General features: G+C 36.2%; 1 protein-coding gene across 3 annotated transcripts in view; it reads left to right on the top strand.

The window, feature by feature from the left end:
• Window positions 1-20,591, top strand: part of NRD1 (nardilysin (N-arginine dibasic convertase)) — a 99,122-nt gene that overhangs the window by 56,584 nt on the left and 21,947 nt on the right. For all 3 annotated transcript variants that reach the window (XM_011973752.1, XM_011973750.1, XM_011973753.1), the window contains 11 exons: window positions 2,914-2,987; window positions 7,124-7,219; window positions 8,716-8,838; window positions 10,929-10,986; window positions 12,593-12,666; window positions 14,341-14,410; window positions 16,075-16,152; window positions 17,643-17,763; window positions 17,848-17,906; window positions 18,349-18,403; window positions 20,454-20,558. In XM_011973752.1, coding sequence (XP_011829142.1) covers window positions 2,914-2,987; window positions 7,124-7,219; window positions 8,716-8,838; window positions 10,929-10,986; window positions 12,593-12,666; window positions 14,341-14,410; window positions 16,075-16,152; window positions 17,643-17,763; window positions 17,848-17,906; window positions 18,349-18,403; window positions 20,454-20,558 — 913 coding nt within the window. The remainder of the gene's footprint in view (window positions 1-2,913; window positions 2,988-7,123; window positions 7,220-8,715; window positions 8,839-10,928; window positions 10,987-12,592; window positions 12,667-14,340; window positions 14,411-16,074; window positions 16,153-17,642; window positions 17,764-17,847; window positions 17,907-18,348; window positions 18,404-20,453; window positions 20,559-20,591) is intronic.

Below are 20,591 nucleotides of genomic sequence, written 5' to 3'. Positions count from 1 at the left end.
TGAGCATGGAAGCCGTCTTTACCATGGTGGCATCTTCTATTTTCAGTAAATTTGAACTTTATTTTATCAGTATTTCATGGTAAGAGTGACAAATACCAAAGCTTAGGATGTCCACTTCTAACAGGAGACCCTCCCCATTATAAGCTGGGAATACAGAATCTTCACCTTCAGCTTGTGGAAATGGATGAGGCATCCTGAGTAGTTACAGCCTAGATTCCAAGGGCCTAAGTATTATGCGGCACCCGAAGTCTTGATTGTGGCTTCATGGGCCAGAGCTGGTAGTGTTCCCAGGAGCCTGGGAGAAGCAAACATAAGCCCTCTCAAAAGGAAGATGCCTTCCTCGTAGGCCCTAAATTGTTACAAATATTTTTTCAAGTAAAATAACCAACATTCAGTCAAAAATAAGCAGGTACTCAGGAAAATAATGCAACATGATTGAGAACAGATAACACAAACAGGTTCTTAGACATCTCAAGTATTGGCATAGTTACACACAATTTCTAAAATAATTATACTTTCTATTTTTTAAGAAGTAAAGGCCAGACACGGTGGCTCATTGCCTGTAATCTCAGTACTTTGGGAGGCCGAGGCGGGTGAATCACCCGAGGTCAGGAGTTTGAAACCAGCCTGGCTAATATGGTGAAACCCCATATCTACTAAAAATACAAAAATTAGCTGGGTCCGGTGGCGGGCGCCTGTAGCCCCAGCTATTCAGGAGGCTGTGAGGCAGGAGAATCACTTGAACCTGGGAGGCAGAGGTTGCAGTGAGCCAAGGTAGTGCCACTGCACTCCAGCTTGGGTGACAGAGCGAGACTCCATCTCAAAAAAAAAAAAAAAAAAAAGAAAGGACAAATTTGAATATACTTGCAAGGAAAAAGAAACTGTCAAATATGACCTAGGAGATTTGTAAAATGAAAAGATACATCTGGAACTGAACTATGATAAAAAATTGAAAAAGTAATGGACAAGTTTAAGAGTAAATAGAGTTGAAGATAGAATTAGTAAGCCAGAAGATAAACCAGAAGGAATTAACCCAAATATAGCATAAAGAACATATATAACCCAAATATAGCATATAGCACAAAATTAAAAATACAAAGAATATAAGGCATAGAGGATAGAATGAAAATATCCCATATATTTAACTTGGAGTCCTAGAAGGAGGAGAGAGAAAATTGAAGTAGAGACAACATTTGAAGGGTTGATCACTGGAAAATTTTCAGAACCTGTTGTAAGACATCAAATCAGAGATTAAAGTCTAATAACTTCCAAAAGGATACATTAGAAGAAATATAGAAAATTTTTGCCAGATAAACGAGAAAATTTTCTTCAAAGGAAGATGAGTTACACTTACAGATGACTACTTAACTTCAGTGCTCTGAAGAAAAATAACTACCAACTAATAACTAGAATCACAAATTGTACACTAAATAAAAATATCTTTTAGGAATGTTAGTAGGCTGGGCATGATGACTCATGCCTATAATCCCAGCAGTTTGGAAGGCCAAGGCAGGTGGATTACTTGAGCCCAGGAGCTGGAGACCAGCCTGGGTAACATGGTGTGGGGAAAAAGTTAGCAGGGCATGATGGTGCATGCCTGTAGCCTTAGCTACTTGGGATGCTGAGGTGGGAGGATCACCTGAGCCTGGGGAGGTCAAGGCTCCAGTGAGCCATGATGTGCCACTACACACTCCAGTCTGGGCGACATAATTAAATAAAATTAGTTTCATTATTTAAGTCAACAGAAATTATCCAACCCATCATTAATCATACCAAGTACTGAAAAGAAAAAAAATGCCCCAGTATATCTAGCAGGTAGTTAAGTTAAAAGTTACCTTATTGCAAGCAAAAGTTAAAAATTTATTAAGCCTGAGCAATGTAGGGAGACCCTGTCTCTACAAAAAATTTAAAGATTAAAAAAAAAAAATAGTAGTGCACATCTCTAGTCTCAGCTACTTCAGAGGTTGAGGCAGGAGGATTGCCTGAACCCGGCAGTTTGAGGCCACAGTGAGCAGTGATTGTGGCACTGCATTCTAGCCTGAGTGATAGAGTGAGACACTATATAAAAAAAAAAAAAAGTTAACATTTTAGGAAATTAATTTTTTAAATTGTTTTATTTTGCTGGAAAAACACCAATTTTTGAATAATTTTTAACAATTTAATTGCATTGCTATTATATATTTATATAAGTGGAATTTGTATGTGTAATTTGATACATCACAGTTTATATAATTAAAAATTAATTTAAAAAGCAGATAAAATTATAAGATTAACTTAAATACCAAGTCTTTAAAATTCTGATTTAACTTTTAACTGAAATGTTTTTAGTCATTTGTAACCTTGCATTGAACTAAAAAAGTAAGCTTTATGTACTCTCTCTATAAAAACATAGATGTACATAACATTACATAAATAGACTATCTGTGGTATTACAGTTTTACAAAGGAATGAATAGGAGAAAATTTCTGAAAAGGCTCCTAAGGGTTGATAATGGAAATACAAAGGGCTGATAAATATTGGTTTAGAAATAGATATATAGGTAATAAAACTATAAAGAAAAGGAGAGAAATTACTACTATACATTCAGGATATTTCATGAGGTAAGGGTGTGAGCCAGGTGCTTCTAGAGTGTTGACTATGGTCTGTTTCTTCACCTGGGTGGGCCACTCAGATGTCGTTTATATGTTCATATTTTATTAACTTTTCTGTATGATTGTTATTAAATATATTTCACAATGAAAAAGTTAAAGTAACATGTAGATATTAGTTTAAAATATAGAAATGCAGATTATTTAGATTTTATATACTTAGGATTGTGAATTAAATCTCCAACTTAGTTTCTTAATTAAAATAATAGATGTTGATTGATGAAAGTGAACAAAAACAGAAATGCCAGTTTTGTTTTTTGTTCAGATGGGCCCAGTTCTTCATCCATCCACTAATGATCAGAGATGCAATTGACCGTGAAGTTGAAGCTGTTGATAGTGGTAAGAGGAGTACTTTATGTGTAACTACAGTTTTTTCCTTCATGAAACCAGTTACTTATTACATTTATCCTTCTTTATCTCTAGACCATTTTATCTTTATATTTTAAAGTACTAAATTGAAATATGTGTTGTGTTTATTCCTGAAGTCATTAAACGTCGAATTCAGTGTAGATTTGAAGTAAATGAAAGGGATGGTGGATTTTAGTTTTTTCATCCTTTGTTTTTTGAAGGTTTTACCATAGGGGCTAATCTTTTGAGATTCAAAGATTGAAGACTATGGAGGAAAACAATGTGCTTATATAGGGTGAGGCTTCATTATAGCTCTGTGCTATAAATATTCCTTAATTACATAGTACCAATAAATATCACCATTGTATATTATCCCTGCTTGATTTATTTAGGTATTAGAAACATTTAATACTAGATTTGAGGGGACTTCCAGTTCATATAGGTTAGGCTTGGCTTATAGCGACTGCAAGTCTCTGTATTTGTTCCACTTTTTGTAGTATTTTCCTCCTTGGTTTGATGCAGTGTCTAGTTCTAATAGTGATTTAAAGCATTTACTAGGCTGAGTAAACTAACAGATGGCTAGAGTGATCTATCTGGAAGTCAGCAGACCCCTGTTTAACTTACAGAAGTGTCTCTAGCTGTGGCATTCAGTTTATTTGTAAAAGAGGATGGAATGGTTAGGCTCCTTCTAGCTATAGTAGCTCCTTGGAAATCAAGGATTTATTTTCTTCATTTTTTCACTTGCCTAGCACAGCGTCTGTTTTACCTTAAACCCAGTTAAAACCTGTTGAATGGATGAAAAAGCAAAACAACTGAGGATAACTGTAAAAGCACTTTCCGTATTTTGAGACTCAAGAACTAGGTGCTTTCTAGTATGTTTTTCTTTATACAGTTTCTAGAGTGGGTTGACACCAGTGTTTAAACAAGCAGACCTTTAAGTAGATTTTACAATTTTAAACCAGAATATATTTTATTATGCTTTGAAAAATTATGCTGAAAGAAATATATATGTATATACAACACAGTATGGAGTTTTGGTTTATGCTGAACTAAAGTAAAAATTCTGTTGTGCTTTTGTTCATTTGTTTCTTTCTTTTTTTTTTTTTAATGATAGGAGACCTAGATTTCAATCTGATCCAGCAGTTGTAACTGATGCAATAAATTACTTATTAACCCGTTTTGAAAGCTCAGTAATCAGGTGTTATTTTTTTCTAGTCTATTCAGATGGGACAATCTTTCTTCTGTCTTTCAGGTTTTACTTGTCTCATTCACATCTCTTTAGTTGTCTGCATGATTGGATGGCCAGGTCCATGTATAAGAAAATGAAGACTGTTGAGCCTTCAACAGCTCTGGCAGATTCATCTTATAGGGTCATTTTCCTTTTCCTTTATTTGTCTCCACCTGCATATGGAAGAGATTCTTTCTGTCCTGGCTTTTAAATTTGTTAACTAGTGGTAACTTCATCACTAGGTCATTGTTCCCTATACTCATATCAGTTTTTGGTCTAATCTTTCAATGGAGGATTTGTACACATACATTTATAAACGTTTATTTGCACAATGCAAGTAGATTTGTTCAGTCTTTTATAATTTCCTTGAATATATTTATTTTTATTTTATTTATTTTTTGAGACACAGTCTTGCTCTGTTGCCCAGGCTGGAGTGCAGTAGTGCAATCTCAGCTCACTGCAACCTCTAACTCCTGAGCTCGAGTGGTTCTTCTGCCTCAGCCTTCCAAGTAGCTGGGACTACAGGTGCCTGCCACCATGCACAGCTAGTTTTTGTATTTTTAGTAGAGACGGGGTTTCACTATGTTGGCCAGGCTGGTCTTGAACTCCTGACCTCAGGTGATCTGCGTGCTTCAGCCTCCCAAAGTGCTGGGATTACAGGCATGAGCCACTGCACCTTACCTGAATACATTTAATAACAGAAGCTCATATAACATATCTACATGGTAGGTTTTAAAAATAGAATTAATTTGGGAGGCCAAGGCGGGCGGATCACGAGGTCAGGAGATTGAGACCATCCTGGCCAACATAGAGAAACCCCATCTCTACTAAAATACCAAAAATTAGCCGGGCGTGGTGTTGTGTACCTGTAGTCCCAGCTACTTGGGAGACTGAGGCAGGGGAATTGCTTGAACCCGGGAGGCGGAGGTTGGAGTGAGCTGAGATTAGCACCACTGCATTCCAGCCTGGCGACAGAGCAAGATTCCGTCTCAAAAAAAAAAAAAAAAAAGAAAGAAAAAAGAATTTTTTTATTGCTAAGAGGAGATTATGGAGAAATTATTATTATTATTTTTGAGACCGATTCTTCCTCTGTTGCCCAGGCTGGCGTGCAGTGGCTCTATCTTGGCTCACTGTAACCTCTGCCTCCTGCATTCAAGCAATTCTCCTGCCTCAGCCTCCCAAGTAGCTGGGACTATAGGTGCGTGCCACCATGCCCAGCTAATTTTTGTATTTTTAGTAGAGATGGGTTTCCCCATGTTGGCCAGGAGGGTCTCGATCTCTTCACCTCATGATCTGCCCGCCTCGGCCTCCCAAAGTGCTGTGATTACAGGTGTGAGCCACCGTACCTGGCCTGGAGAAATTACTATTGTTATTGTTTTGAGACAGAGTCTCTCTCTGTCACCCAGGCTGGAGTGCAGTGGCGCGATCTTGGCTCACTGCAAGCTCCACCTCTCAGGTTCACGCCATTCTTCTCCCTCAATGTCCTGAGAAGCTGGGACTACAGGCGCCTGCCACCATGCCCTGCTATTTTTTTTTTTGTATTTTTAGTAGAGACGGGGTTTCACGGTGTTAGCCAGGACGGTCTCGATCTCCTGACCTCGTAATCCGCCCGCCTTGGCCTCCCAGGGTGCTGGGATTACAGGCGTAGGCCACCGCACCTGGCCGAGAAATTATTTTTAGTAATTGACTTTTTATTTTAATGATAGTTTATACTCATATAAACATATATAATTGCCTACATAGTGTGTCTTACTGATTGAGATGAAAGGCATGTCCAATGCCTTTTTAAATCTTAATTATGTGTCAAAGTGCAGTCTCTAGTTTTATTTACTTCTTTATTTTTAATGTTTCCTTTCCAAATGTGGTCTCTAAGTGTTCAGCTATTTATACTCTATTTTTGTCAGTTACAAGGGGTCTTAAATCACTTTTCGTAGATATGTTTACAGGTCTGCTATATTACCTGTTATTGCAGAAATGTGGTGGCTTGAAATAAAACATTTATTTTCCTATAGTTTTGGAGGAATGGAATCAGGTACGTTAGATCTTCCTCAAGGTTATTGAGCTTAGTGTCAGAACTGCAATTCTAGCGGTTTTTAGTCCATTTGGGCTGCCATAACAGAAGCCCACACACCGGGTGGCTTATAAACAACAGAATTGTTTCTTACAGTTTTGGAGGCTGAGAAGTCCAAGATCAAAGAACTGGCAGATTTGGTGTCTGGTGACAGCTCTCTGGTTCATAGACAACTGCCTTCACTCTTTGTCCTCATACAGCAGAAGGGGCAAGGGAGCACTCTGAGGTCTCTTTTACAAGGCACTAATCCATTCATGAGGGCTCTGCCCTCATTACCTAATCATTTCTCATTGGCCCCTACCTCCAAATACCATCACATTGGGGATTAAGTTTCAACGTAGAAATTTTGGGTAGGGGGGACACAAACATTCAGTCTTTAGCGGTAGCCAAGATATTTCTGACTTCAAAGTGATTGTTCTTAGCCATCATACTTTATTACCAACATAGTTGGTTTTGGAAGAAATTTAAACAATATATATGACCAAGTTCCCAGATACAAGGTTTAATATTTTATTAGCATTTTCATCAGTAAAATCTTGTACGTAGCATCCTAGAGCTGAAACTTTCAGATCATTAACTACCTTGTGTTTCATTTGAAAAATAAGGGTAAAACTCTGGTAAGCTGAATTGATTTACCCAAAATTACAGGTCATATTAAGTCATAGAGCCAGGCCTGGATCATTGAGTTTCCCACTTCAGTCTTATAACACATGATTCATAAAGTTAATTTTTGTTACTTCCTTGCTTTCCGTTCTGTAAGTTTGAATTTCCATATAATAAAGGAGATACTGAATTTTGTTTTATTACGTGTTTCTTTAAAATTGACAGAATATCAACTTGCAAGGCCTTCTGATGCAAACAGAAAGGAAATGTTGTTTGGAAGCCTTGCTAGACCTGGACATCCTATGGGAAAATTTTTTTGGGGTAAGATACTAAATACATCATCTTATTTCATATTTTCTAGTTAAGATTTAGAATAAGAAAAGTTGATAAAGAATTGAAAATTATAAAGCTAGAGCCCCTAGGTACCCTTTGCCTTTTAGGATAGCTAGTTAGCCTTTCAAACACGAAGTTGTTAAATATGCCAGTATTTGGTTCTCTAACAATGAATATAGCAAGAATAATACCTTACATTTTGTGAATGCTTTTGAAGTGCCAGACACTATGCTAGCACTACATGAATTATTTCATTTGATCATTATCACAATGTTCAGAGATAGGTACCATTATCATCTCCATTTAAAGATAAACAGGTTTAGGTCAGGCGTGGTGGTTCACACCTGTAATCCCAATGCTTTGGGAGGCTGAGGTGGGAGAATCACTTGAGCCCAGTTCAAAACCAGCCTTGGCAACATAGTGAGACCCCATCTCTGTTTTAAATTTCAGTCAAGTTATGTAATTTGTTTAAATCACATAGCTAGTAAGTGGTGGATGTGAGATTTGGACATCTGTTTATCTGATTATAAAGTCTGCACTCTACCTCAGCCTGACATGTCCATTTGTCAACAGAGTTACCAGTGGTTTCTGTAAGAGTTTTTTTAACTGTGACTTAATTTTGTTCATCTGGTAAACTGTTTAACTGGTGTCTGTTTTTCATAATGGCATTTTCTTAGTGGTAGGATTTAGTTACAGCCTCATATTAATCCTGTTGACTATAGAGTAAAATTTAGGACGAGATGATCTAAATTATTCTTTAAAGGGTGCTTTGTTTCCCTGTATATTTCTGTACAGTTATATACATTTTATAGGGCATTCTTGCTTCATGTGTTTTATTTTTAAGAATTAGTTGGGCACGGTGGCTCACACCTGTAATCCCAGCACTTTGGGAGGCCAAGGCGGGTGGATCATGAGGTCAGGAGTTTGAGACCAGCCTGGCCAAGATGGTGAAACCCCGTCTCTACTAAAAATACAAAAATTAGCCAGGTGTGGTGGTGCACGCCTGTAGTCCCAGCTACTTGGGAGGCTGAGACAGGAGAATTGCTTGAACCCAGGAGGCGGAGGTTGCGGTGAGCTGAGATCATGCTATTGCACTCCAGCCTGGGCAACAAGAGTGAAACGCTGTCTTTAAAAAAAAAAAAAAAAGAATTACACAAACCTATTATTAAAATAATTAGAAAGAACCTGGATTGAATACTGCTAGACTAATTATTAAGCAAGGAAGCTTAGGGAGTTATTGTCTGTTTTTTTAAGGTTTTCCCAACCAGAGATTAATTCCTTGGATATTAAAATATACTTCAGAATTGTTTCTTATGCATTTTTGTCTCATTAATGTTAACACATTATTGCATACTGGTTCAATATTCTTGAGTCACTTGGGTTATTTCATGAATCATGTATGGTAGCTAAATATGCATTGATGATGTAGAAGACTTAACAAAGTGAACTTAGTTATATCTATGATTTTTTTCATTCTTTTATAGGAAATGCTGAGACGCTCAAGCATGAGCCAAAAAAGAATAATATTGATACACATGCTAGATTGAGAGAATTCTGGATGCGTTACTACTCTGCTCATTACATGACTTTAGTGGTTCAATCCAAAGGTAACTATGTATTATGGCTCTTAGAGTTACCCTGAAGTAGTGCTTTCTTAGGATTTGTTTGCCTGTATCGGTGTTGCAGTGTACTATTGTACTATTAATTACTTTAGTGCTTGACCTTAATACAAGGTAAAGGAAATCAGAACTTGGAGATGTCACATAGCTAGTGGCAAAGCTCAGGGAAACACCAGATGATGAGATTCTCAAGCAAATCTCTTACAGAAATAGGTCTTATTTGTAAGATAAGATATGTAGGCTGGTCTATGAATGTATTAATATTCTAATAGGTCATGAATTGATCTTTTAAGCCACCTTCAGCTGCAATTGTGTCTGTGGTTTTACATTTACTCTATAGTAATTACAAACTCTTACAGTGCAAAGTGTTGGTTTGTTCATTCTTACATAAGGTCCTGTAAAAATGGCATGATTAATTGAGATTGATCATGGTGACAATGGCAGAAGTATCTTAAATATAAAATACTGGTGAATACCACAATGTAAAGACTGATGAATATCTCTATTTTCCTTCTTTGATCATTGTCTTCAGTAACTCACATTAACTTTTTCTCATTAAGGAAATCATGGAAGCTTTCTTTTGTTTTCTTTACATTTCAGCCTACTTGTTTTTCAAAGTCAGTAAATTGCTAAATTATTCCATTTAACATACCTTATAGTTTGCACATTTCTGTTTGAAAGGCTAATCCTCTCACCCTAATGTGATTCCCCTTTTTATAAAGTTTGCTTTTTACATTGTCAAAATTAAGATCAAATCTGACTTGGTACTTACATGTAAAACATTTTTGCATTTATGATCAAAATGAGTTCACTAAAATTGACTTGAAGGTAAAGTTACATGGTATGGTAGATTCTTTTGTTCAAATTGCTTCTAGGTTCCTTTTACATTTGCTAAATTAGGTAATTCCATATTTGGTATACAAGTTAATTCACGATTTTTGATTATTGTGTTTGCAAATAATTCCATGTGTTTTTCTTGAACTAGTTATTCCGTTTCTTTTGTATTTTCTTCCTCTGTGATGACAGATATAAGAGCTTATTAATGCTTATTTCAAAATTTTAAAACAAGTCCTAGAGTTTTTGTTGTTTAACAAGACAGGGTTTTGCTCTGTCATTCAGGCTATAGTGCAGTGACACAATCGTAGCTCACCGTAGCCTCAAATGCCTGGGCTCAGGTGATCCTCCTGCCTCTGCCTCTGAGATAGCTGGGATTACTGGCCCCAGCCACTGTGCCTAGGCTAGAGTTTTGATGAAAACTATGTACAATGTAGATTTCATAGAATTTAGAGTTTAAGCATTAATTAAACCATTTAAGAGTCAAACATCTATATAAATAGTATAATATAGATTCAGAAGTCCATTAGTCTAAATCCCATGTTTTATATAATGGGGTTCTCTATTGAGAATTAGTGAAATTCATGTGCCTGGTAGAACTAACAAATACTCTTCAATGATGGTCACTCAGATGAAGCAAAAAGTTCCCTTTTTCATTTAGATCTTGTTTTTTTACTATAAATTTCAAAAGAATTTCTTATTAAATATAAGAAGTGAATCAAAGGAAACATAAATCATATATATGTATGATTTATATATATATAAAGACTATAAAGAAGACCTATGAGTTAAAACCTCAGCAAGTGTAAATTAATGTAAAACAAGTAGAATATAAAAGTACTGATGAGATGGCAGAAAGGAGAGGTTAATGTAATATGGGTTAGTATGGAGAAACCTTCCAAGAGGATGTAAGTTTTGGAATGGGCGTAGGATGGTTGGCATAATCTTATCTCTTGGTTCTTCACACTAGCCTAATGCTAAAGATATATTTTTTTTGTTAAACTTGTATGCATTGTCTAACTTTACCAGGGAGAAATAAAGGAGTCTCCTAGAATTCTCTGTGTCATAAGGTTTTCTTTTCTACTGTTATTTTTCCTATTAATCCATTCAGGAGTGGCAAGTAATGGCCAAATTAAAATAACCCTTTGTTTTTTAGCTAAAGATCTCTGAGAAATCTAATTGCATTTCTACCTTGAATAATGTCATTGTATTTTCCTGTATCTTCCCTGTCCTCCCCTCTCAAGAAACACTGGATACTTTGGAAAAGTGGGTGACTGAAATCTTCTCTCAGATACCAAACAAGTAAGATATCTGTTTTCATACATCATACACCTTCAGAGTTAAAGAGACCATTATCTTGTATGCTTTTTCATTTTTACACAGGTGATAGAATTAAGACCTAAACAAACTTAATGAATGTCAAAATCACACAGTATTTGAGTGGGTAAACTAAGATGACAAGCCGAGTTTCCATAGTTCAAAATTTACAGGCTTGTAAATGTATATAGTAAGCAATAATTCTGAAAAATTTATGCCTCCTTTTACATTTATTTAGAGCTTTCCTGTGATACAAAAGAAAATACTATCTGAGAGGCAGAAGAATATGCACACTTACATCCCCCTCATTGGGTTGCGTCAGTTGTTTGGATATTGCACTGGTTTTCCCCATAAAAGAAATAATCTTTTAGATGATGACTGACTTTCCATACTGCCTGAAAAACTCCTATTTCATATAGTCAAACCAGATGTTCTTTTATAAGAAATTGTATGTAGAGTTTCAGTTCAGGATGATATAAACATTTTTTCTCCACCTCAAATTCATCAAAATAGTACAAATATTTAAAAGATACATTACTGCTACAGTTTTGTTACAAAGTTTACAAACAATTTAATTCTGAAGCAATGAAATCTTTCTTTCCATACCTAGTAGTTTGCATTTTAACAAAATTAATGAAAACAGATATTTTTTCTTGCATCGGATGAGTAACCTGTGGATTTTCCCAGTTATTCTTCTAATACATAATTATTTGAAATTTATAAAAGAAACTAGCATAAAATGTTAGAATAATTTATAATGACAACTGATTGGTTATTATTGATTTGGCTTTATATGAATTGCCATTGATAATTAGCAGTGCTTTTTGGTATGTAAAGGTAATCAAAAGCATGACAAATTTGTGGAGCCTTTTTTTTTTTCTGATTAGAAGTCTTGAGTGTGAACTATGGAAATGTCAAATGTGAAACTCTAATAAAATCAGAGGTATATTTAATAGAGGAATTAATTAGGTTCTGTCAATCCCTGATGAGCATTAAAAAAAAATCTCATATGTTATTCACTAATAACTTTGGTTCCTTAATTAGACAGGTTAAAAATTCTTCAAGGCATTTAATACTAATTTGCATCGACTGTGTTTTGGAATAAATATTAAAGTTACAATATCTTCAACCAGAGTAGAAGCCCCTAGGAGGGACCAAGTCTTTTAAATACCACAGTGCCTGATATAGTGCTTTATACCTAATATTCACTTCATGTATAATTGTTGATTTTAAAAAAGTATTATCTCTAGTGTAAGTTTCTTTCTGAAATGGCTTTGTGTAGGAGGAGAACTGAAATTAAATGGGGCTGATGATAGGTCAGTAAATATTGGAGTGAGAGGGGGTCCTTTAAATTCATTCTTCTCTATCTCTTGAGTTGTGAAGACTTTTGAGTTATTGGGCTGACGCTAAGAACAGATTGTGTAACTGAAGATTTTGTGGCTGTGTTGCCATCTGTTTGTTCATGCCTGGAATGCTTTCCAAGAAGGAGTATGTAGAATAGATTATAAATATCTCTCAGTTAGATATCCCTAAATATATTGCTTATAAAGGCTTTTGCAATTAAATTTGTATGTATTTGTTTTATTTTCAGTGGGTTACCCAGACCAAACTTTGGCCATTTAACGGATCCGTTTGACACACCAGCATTTAACAAACTTTATAGAGGTTTGTGAACCAAAAGTTTAAAACTGTTTGAAATAATTTTAGCACATTCTTCATAACCTAATTGAGGCTGCCAATTTTCATTGAAAATGAGAACACAACAGAAAATACAGCTGGGTTGGAAAGGGAGTAGATGGGCAATGGAGATCTAATTAATAATAGATAGCAGACCATTGACTAGCTACAGATTGTTTGATTCTGGTGCCCTGCTGCTACTTCAGTCTATTTCATGCTTTCTCCTTGCTTTACGTTTCTTCCCTTTTGTTCTCCGTTTTGTTAAATTTCATTCATGTTTCATTTTATTTATATTCTGCTCTTTTTTGCCTTTAAATGAATGAAAATAGAGGAGAGGGAAAACACTTTGGAAATCGTTTCCTTTTTGTGAAAGCAATATTTGCTAAATAAAAATATAAAATGTCAAGAAATGGGAGGAAAAATCACCCTTAAATCTTACCATCAAGAGAAGTCATTTGTATCGGATTTCTTTTTTTTTTGTTTTTTGGAGACAGAGTCTCGCTCTGTTGCCCAGGCTGGAGTGCAATGGCACGATCTCAGCTCACTGCTTCGCCTCCCAGGTTCAAGTGATTCTCCTGCCTCAGCCTCCCGAGTGGCAGTGATTACAGGCGCTCACCACTATGCCCAGCTGATTTTTATATTTTTAGTAGAGACGGGGTTTCACCGTGTTGGCCAGGCTGGTCTCGAACTCCTGGCCTCAAGTGATCCGCCTGCCTTCACCTCCAACAGTGTTGGGATTACAGGCGTGAGCCACCACGTCTGGCTTCCAGATTTCTTTCTGATTTTCTAATAGGTATATTTTCTTAACAAAGTTGAGATTAAAATATATATATAATTCTGTCTCCTGCTTTGTTTCATTTAATAGTATACCTGTAATAACTACATAATGAGTTGTGTGATTACATTACAATTTACTTAACAATTTGCCTATAGTGAATATTGCAGAAACATTCTTAATTCACTATCTCTCTTTCTTTATTCTATCATGACAGATTTTTTTTTTCTCTTTTTACTAATTACTTTAGGTATTCCCTCCTTCTTCAGCCCATTACCAGTCTCTTTCCTTTTCCTTTCCTCTAATCAGTGACTGTTTTGTTACACCCTTCAGCTGCTGGCTCCGTTCTGTTAATATTAAGCTAACTCTTTCCAGAGACAACTTATTTTTGATTGTATTCTTTCTGGTTTTAGTTTTCCTATTCATAGAATAATAGCATTGGGAAGAATCCTAGAGATACTTTAACCCAACTCACTCATTTTACTATGAGTAAACAGATTCAGAAAGATTTAAATGCAAGTGATTTTCTCAGGTCATATAAGCACATATAGCAAGATAGGGGTAGGACTGGATTTCAGCCATGGGTCTCCTGACTCCTAGTTTTGTATCCTTTCTTGCAAGAAGAGATCCATACACAGCAGCATTTCATACCCTCATAGTTCTTTTATCCCTGCTTTCTCTACCTCTGAAACCAAATAAAAAAGAATTTTACAAAAACTGCATTATTCGAATTGGAAAATTGGCAAGTTGAAATAATAAGTGCGTTGTCCTTAACCTTCCCTTGTTTACTGGAAGATAAATATATTGAATTTTAAACATTTTTGTAATATAGTAAAAGTTATAGAGAAACACTGATATCTGTTCTTCTGGAAAATATTTTTGTTTAGTTGTTCCAATCAGAAAAATTCATGCTCTGACCATCACATGGGCACTTCCTCCTCAACAGCAACATTACAGGTAAGAGTTTAAGGGAAAATTTACTTCATTAGAACCGAGTGAGAATTATTTTTAAAGCATGCTAAATGGTTTAAGTTTGGGGGTTCTGAATTTATAAACAGCAATGCAGTAACCTGGAACTTGATTACTCCAGGAGCTTTCAAGCCTTGCTATGTATTTTACTATTTTTTGGATATAAAAACTAGAGCTTTCTCAGTTATAGTGGCCTTTCTTAAGTCTTTGAAATTAAGTGTTTAGTGTGAATGCTAACTTTTGTAATTTGTTTTGATCTTGTCAAAAGTAAAGTTAAATAATTTGGGCCTGGCAGACTGGCCAACATGGCAAAACCCTGTCTCGACTAAAAATATCAAAAAACTAGCCAGGCATGGTAACACACACCTGTAATCCCAGCTACTCAGGTGGCTCAGGCATGAGAATTGTTTGAACCTGAGAGGTGGAGGTTGCAGTGAGTTGATATTGCGCCACAGCACTCCATCCTGGGCGACAAAGCAAGACTGTGTCTCAAAATAATAATAATTTGGACTGGTAATATGACTAGGTACATAAATCCCAAGGATTTACTCCTCTGAATTAGGGCAGGTTTATGCAAATTAGGAAAGGATTTCTACTTGTCTATATAGTTATCTTATATGAGCAGTATAGCATGGGCCAGAGAGTTATTTAAGATAAGCATCAGTCAGTGCCTACAAATGCTTTTCTAATTAGAAATACATGCTAATCAACTGGTAAAAATTTAACTTTTTTGGGAGGGGGATGGGGCTCCAGCAGTCCCCCCACCTTGGCCACCCCAAAGTGCTGAGATTACAGACATGAGCCACCGTGCCCAGCCAAATTCATATTTTAAACAAGGTTGTATGGGCTTTAAGGATTGCTTAACGTAGTTGAAAATCATATCTTGACTTTCAAGAATTTACAGAATTTAACTGTGTAACCTAATTAAATTTTCTCATATATACAGAAATATACAGAAAACTAAATTTTTTTCTGTATGTCTTTGTGGTAGGAATACTTTTAACAAAATTACAGTAGAAGCCAGTGGGAAAGACAGTTTGAACAGCATGTGCACAATTACTCGGACTATTATATTATTAGTATGTGATAAAGCATTTTTATACTTGTTACTGCATTTTCATGAAAACTCAGTAAGTAGTTGGGCAAGTGAAGAGAAAAAGAATACAGTTCAGTATCTTGCTCAAGGTCATGATTTACTTAAAGGAAAAACTAAAACTAGAACCAAGATTTTCTGACCCTTTGAGCAACACATTTCACTTTACCACAGAGCCCAATATAGTACCAAAAGCTTTACAGACAGTGATTCATACCTATATTAGGTTCTAAACCGATAAGGAATCTACATTTCATTTTGGGGAAAGCAAAAAGATTTATCATGAGAGCAGGTAAGTTTGGTGTCCAAGAGAAAAAGTAGTGCCCTTAAATTTTGGGATGACTGTACTCTTCAGTAATCTCAAATGAAAGAGTTAATTTTACTATATTTTCTGTTTTTATCTTCCTGCTATTAAATTAATTACAATTTCATGTTTAGTGGACATATGTGAGAATAAGTTTATGATTATATTTTCAAATTATTGTAGCCTTAGAGGTAAGATTTTCTGGTGTATTTATACCTTTTTTTTTTTCTTCTAACCATTAAATTTTTTTAAAAGGGTGAAGCCACTTCATTATATATCCTGGCTGGTTGGACATGAAGGCAAAGGCAGCATTCTTTCTTTCCTTAGGAAAAAGCAAGTATTCAATTAATAAGTATTTTCAGTATAGCAATCTCTGAAAAATAATAGACAATAAGTATTATATAATGCATTCTTTTACTTTAGCTGCCAGGAAGCCTAGAATAAGATTTAATGCTTAGTTATAGTCATTTTAATAACTTATATTATTTTAATGTCCATATTATATTTGTGTATTTCCTTGTAAGCTACCTTTTAGCCTATTGTTGGAAGTTATTTGTACACAAAATTAAAAAAATTCATAAATGAAAGTAATAGATTCCAGAATTATGTAAAAGAATTAGCTCTAATCAATAATTTATATATGACTGAATGGTAAAAAAAATCAGTTATTTAAATGCTATGGATCTCCAGGTTTTCCCAACCCCAAAGCTGGACTTTAATGAAAACTTCATTGGGTAGGTAAATCATAATTAATAGGTGGGACTGCAAATGGTATATGCAGCCATGTTAGCAGAATGTTTCCTGAGCATTAAAGCACCTGTTTAAGTCACCTGTAGCCCAATAATAGAAATATAATTTTATAATCAGGACTAATACATTAAAGTAATTCCTTGTTTGATTTTTCTATAAATGAAATAGTATGAGAATGGAAGGATAGATGAAAAATTTAAATAAATATTTTTAAGACACTTGTGTGTACTAGAACATTCAAAGAAAACTAAGAGGGCAGAGTTAACTATAAAATAATAAACTAGTGATATTGGGTTCATATGTACCTTACACAATATATGTTATATGCTTTGAGCTGTGCACAACGTTTCTACCTTACTGAGCTTTATTAGAATTTCAGACTCTATTCTGGTGTCCTCTCTTTGTAATTTTTCAGAATTAATCTAGTCAGAGAAAGGTATAGTCTCATTGCTTGTTTCTTAGACAACCTATGTAGGTTAGCTAACAGCCTTAAAGAACTCACTTGACATTCGATGTAAGTATGTATTAGAAGTGTCTTAAGGCCTCTCCTAGGAGTCAGGTTCAAAAATGGTGAGGCTGGGCGCGGTGGCTCTTGCCTGTAATTCCAGCACTTGGGAGGCTGAGGTGGAGGATTGCTTGAGCCCAGGAGTTTGAGACCAGCCTGGGCAACATTGTAAGACACTGTCTTTATTTAAAAAAAAAAAAAAAAAAAAAGGTAAGCAAAATGCTTTCCAGCAGCCATCATTTTAATACTTTGTGCTGTTCTCTTCAAAAGGAATGGTTTTCGTTTAATAAAGCTGTTAATGTTTTACTATGTTGCCATATCTGTTCGTATTTACATTAAACAAAGACTGTTATTTCCTTCTGGTGATTCCTAAATGTATCACAATTCCTTGGGAGGCCTTGTGCTTTTAAAATTTGCACTTTTAGATTTACTGTTGGAAAGTATATGTTTACATCAAAGGCTGAGGTTTCTAAATTTTACATAGAAAGCCTCTATATTTTGTTAATTTGAATGTCTGTAGATGCCAATCCAGGAACATTGATTGGGTTAATTTTTTCCCCACCTGTAGATGCTGGGCTCTTGCACTGTTTGGTGGAAATGGTGAGACGGGATTTGAGCAAAATTCTACTTATTCAGTGTTCAGCATTTCTATTACATTGACTGATGAGGGTTATGAACATTTTTATGAGGTAAATAATTCAAATTGACTTGTTTTTTCCTTTTACCTAGGTATCCTTTTATGCAAAAGACTAATTTGGATGTTTTGTTTTCAGGTTGCTTACACTGTCTTTCAGTATTTAAAAATGCTGCAGAAGCTAGGCCCAGAAAAAAGGTAATAAACACTTCTTGGAATGAGGCCACGAGCCAGTCCTGGTATATTTGAGGCTTCAGGCTGCCAGTAGACATGCTTTAGTCTTGCCTTGATGGTTTTTCAGGCATTTTCTGCTCTGTTTCCTTTATTGTCTCCATATCCTTATCCCTCTACATGTGAGTGTACACTAAGACTATACATATGTGGCCAGTCCCTTTATTTTCATGCTTCTCTTTTATTGTTGATGCTTCTATTGAGAAATTTTTAAACTTTTATTCTAGGTTCAGGGGTATATGTGCAGATTTTTTATATAGGTAAACTGTGTCATGGTGGTTTGTTGTACAGATTTTGTCACCCAGGTACTAATAGTTATCTTTTCTAGTCCTCTCTCTCCTCCCGCCCTTCTCCCTCAAGGAGGCAGAAATTTTAATGTATCTTCTAATTATAGTTTTCTCCTTCACAGAATTTTTGAAGAGATTCGGAAAATTGAGGATAATGAATTTCATTACCAAGAACAGGTACTGGAAGTCAAATTCTTTTTGCATGTTATCTGTGACTGAGTTGAAACTGGTGTCGACATTGTTCCTCTTTTTGAAAGTGTCAGTGGAGTTTTAATTCTGCCATTCTGTGTCATGTGAGTCTCTAGATGTCCTTGAAGCTAGCTAAAAATTAACTATTAGGTTTTTGAGTATTTATATTGAGTAAGATAAGGCAGTGAGAGGATTAAGCAGATGACACAGATCATGTTGTGTGGTAATCATTTATCTACATAGTCATCCATCTATCCCTTCAATAAACATTCATGGAGACTTGTTATGGTATTTAATATTTTGGGAATTCAAATATTGTGAAGACATTCTATAAGGTAATTTATATTTACCATGTATAATGTTAGAAACATTGTGCTTTGGAAGTCAGGGGAAGGAGAGCATTTTCCTTGATTGAAATAGGCTCACAGGCTGGGCACTGTGGCTCCTGCCTGTAATCCAAGCATTTTGGGAGGTCAAGCAGGCAGGTTGCTTGAGCCCAGGAGTCTAGTAAAGGACTGGGCAGTGTGGTGTTTTGGGAAGCGTATTGGATGTGTTATGAGGTCAGAGTTCTGATGTCTACTTTGCCTGTCGTTTACTCACTGTGTGACCTTAGGCAAGCCATCTAGCCATCTAGTCAGGAAAAATCCGACTGTGTTTCCTCATTGTAAAACATGGGACTGAAACTACTTGGTATCTGAAGGATCTGTCAGTTTTAAGAGTCTGTGTATCTGGGTGCTCGGTAAATACTTGAATTGACTGTGTTCCTCTGGAAAAATATTTCCATTTCATATATCAGTGAACTGGTGGTCATTCTTTCAGTTTTAAATTGAAATAATGTTTTTATGAATATACCTTTTTATCTCAAGACTTTTATCTGACACTCACATTTTAATTATTTTGAAATTTAAATTAGAGACAGAGTCTTGCTATGTTGCCCAGGCTTGCCTTGAACCGGGCTTAAGCTGTCCTCCCGCATTGGCCTCCCAAAGTGCTAGGATCACAGGCATGAGCCACCTTGCCTGGCTAACACATTTTTTTTTTTTTTGAGACAGTCTCGCTCTGTCATCCAGGCAGGAGTGTGAGTGTGGTAGCACAATCTTGGCTCACTGCAACCTCCACTTCCTGGGTTCAAGGGATTCTCCTGCCTCAGCCTCCCGAATAGCTGGGACTATAGGCATGAGCCACTGTGCCTGGCCCAACACACCTTGATTTCTACATTTGCCTTCCAGGGGATATTTGTCACTGTCTGGAGACATTTTGGTTGTCACAACTCAGGGTGGGGTGTGGGGTGCTCCTGGGATCCAGTGAAGCCAGGGATGCTGCTAAATGTCCTGCATTGATTTGATTCATACTTTTTACAAATAGTTTTTAGATGATAGTGCTGTAGTGATAGATCACCTGCCTTTATTGCTCACATAGTCATGTGGGGCACTTGACTGGTAAACAGGCATTCATAGTTCAGTGTGGTAATTGCTGTCATTAAGAGGCTGTGATAATGACTAGAACCTAATGGGTTATAGGGCTCAGAATGATGCATGAGGGGTATGAGTTTAAGCTCCCTAAGGGAGTAGCTATGGCTATATTTTCTTAGAGATTTTTTTTTTTTTTGGAGATAGGGTCTCACTCTGTTGCCCACGCTGGAGTACAGTGGCACGATCTCGGTTCACTGCAGCCTCAACCTCCTGGGCTCAAGCAACCCTCCCACCTCAGCTCCCAAAGGAGCTGGCACTACAGGTGCACACCACCACACCCAGCTTATTTTTGCATTTTTCGTAGAGACAGGGTTTTGCCATGTTGCCCAGGCTGGTCTCAAGTAATCCAACCACCTCTGCCTCCCAAATGCTAGAATTACAGGCATGAGCCACTGTGTCCAGCCTACTGAGCATCAGATTCTTAAGCTGCAATTATATCTCGTTTTGTCTGTTCAGAAGCTTTTGGTTTCATTGTTAATAAGAAAGGGATAAAGTATTTGTATCTTGTGGTAAATCAAATATAATAAAGGAGAAGTTCTGGTGTGAAATAATTGACCTCTTTACAGACAGATCCAGTTGAGTATGTGGAAAACATGTGTGAGAACATGCAGCTGTACCCACTGCAGGACATTCTCACTGGAGATCAGCTTCTTTTTGAATACAAGCCAGAAGTAAGTAGGTTTATATGTCTAAAACTTACTTTT

The sequence above is a fragment of the Mandrillus leucophaeus genome, unplaced genomic scaffold (genome assembly GCF_000951045.1).
Source record: "Mandrillus leucophaeus isolate KB7577 unplaced genomic scaffold, Mleu.le_1.0 Scaffold14, whole genome shotgun sequence".
Classification (NCBI taxonomy): Eukaryota; Metazoa; Chordata; class Mammalia; order Primates; family Cercopithecidae; genus Mandrillus; species Mandrillus leucophaeus.
Note: the sequence above shows the minus strand (reverse complement) of the source record. Positions and strands in the feature narration are given on the sequence as shown.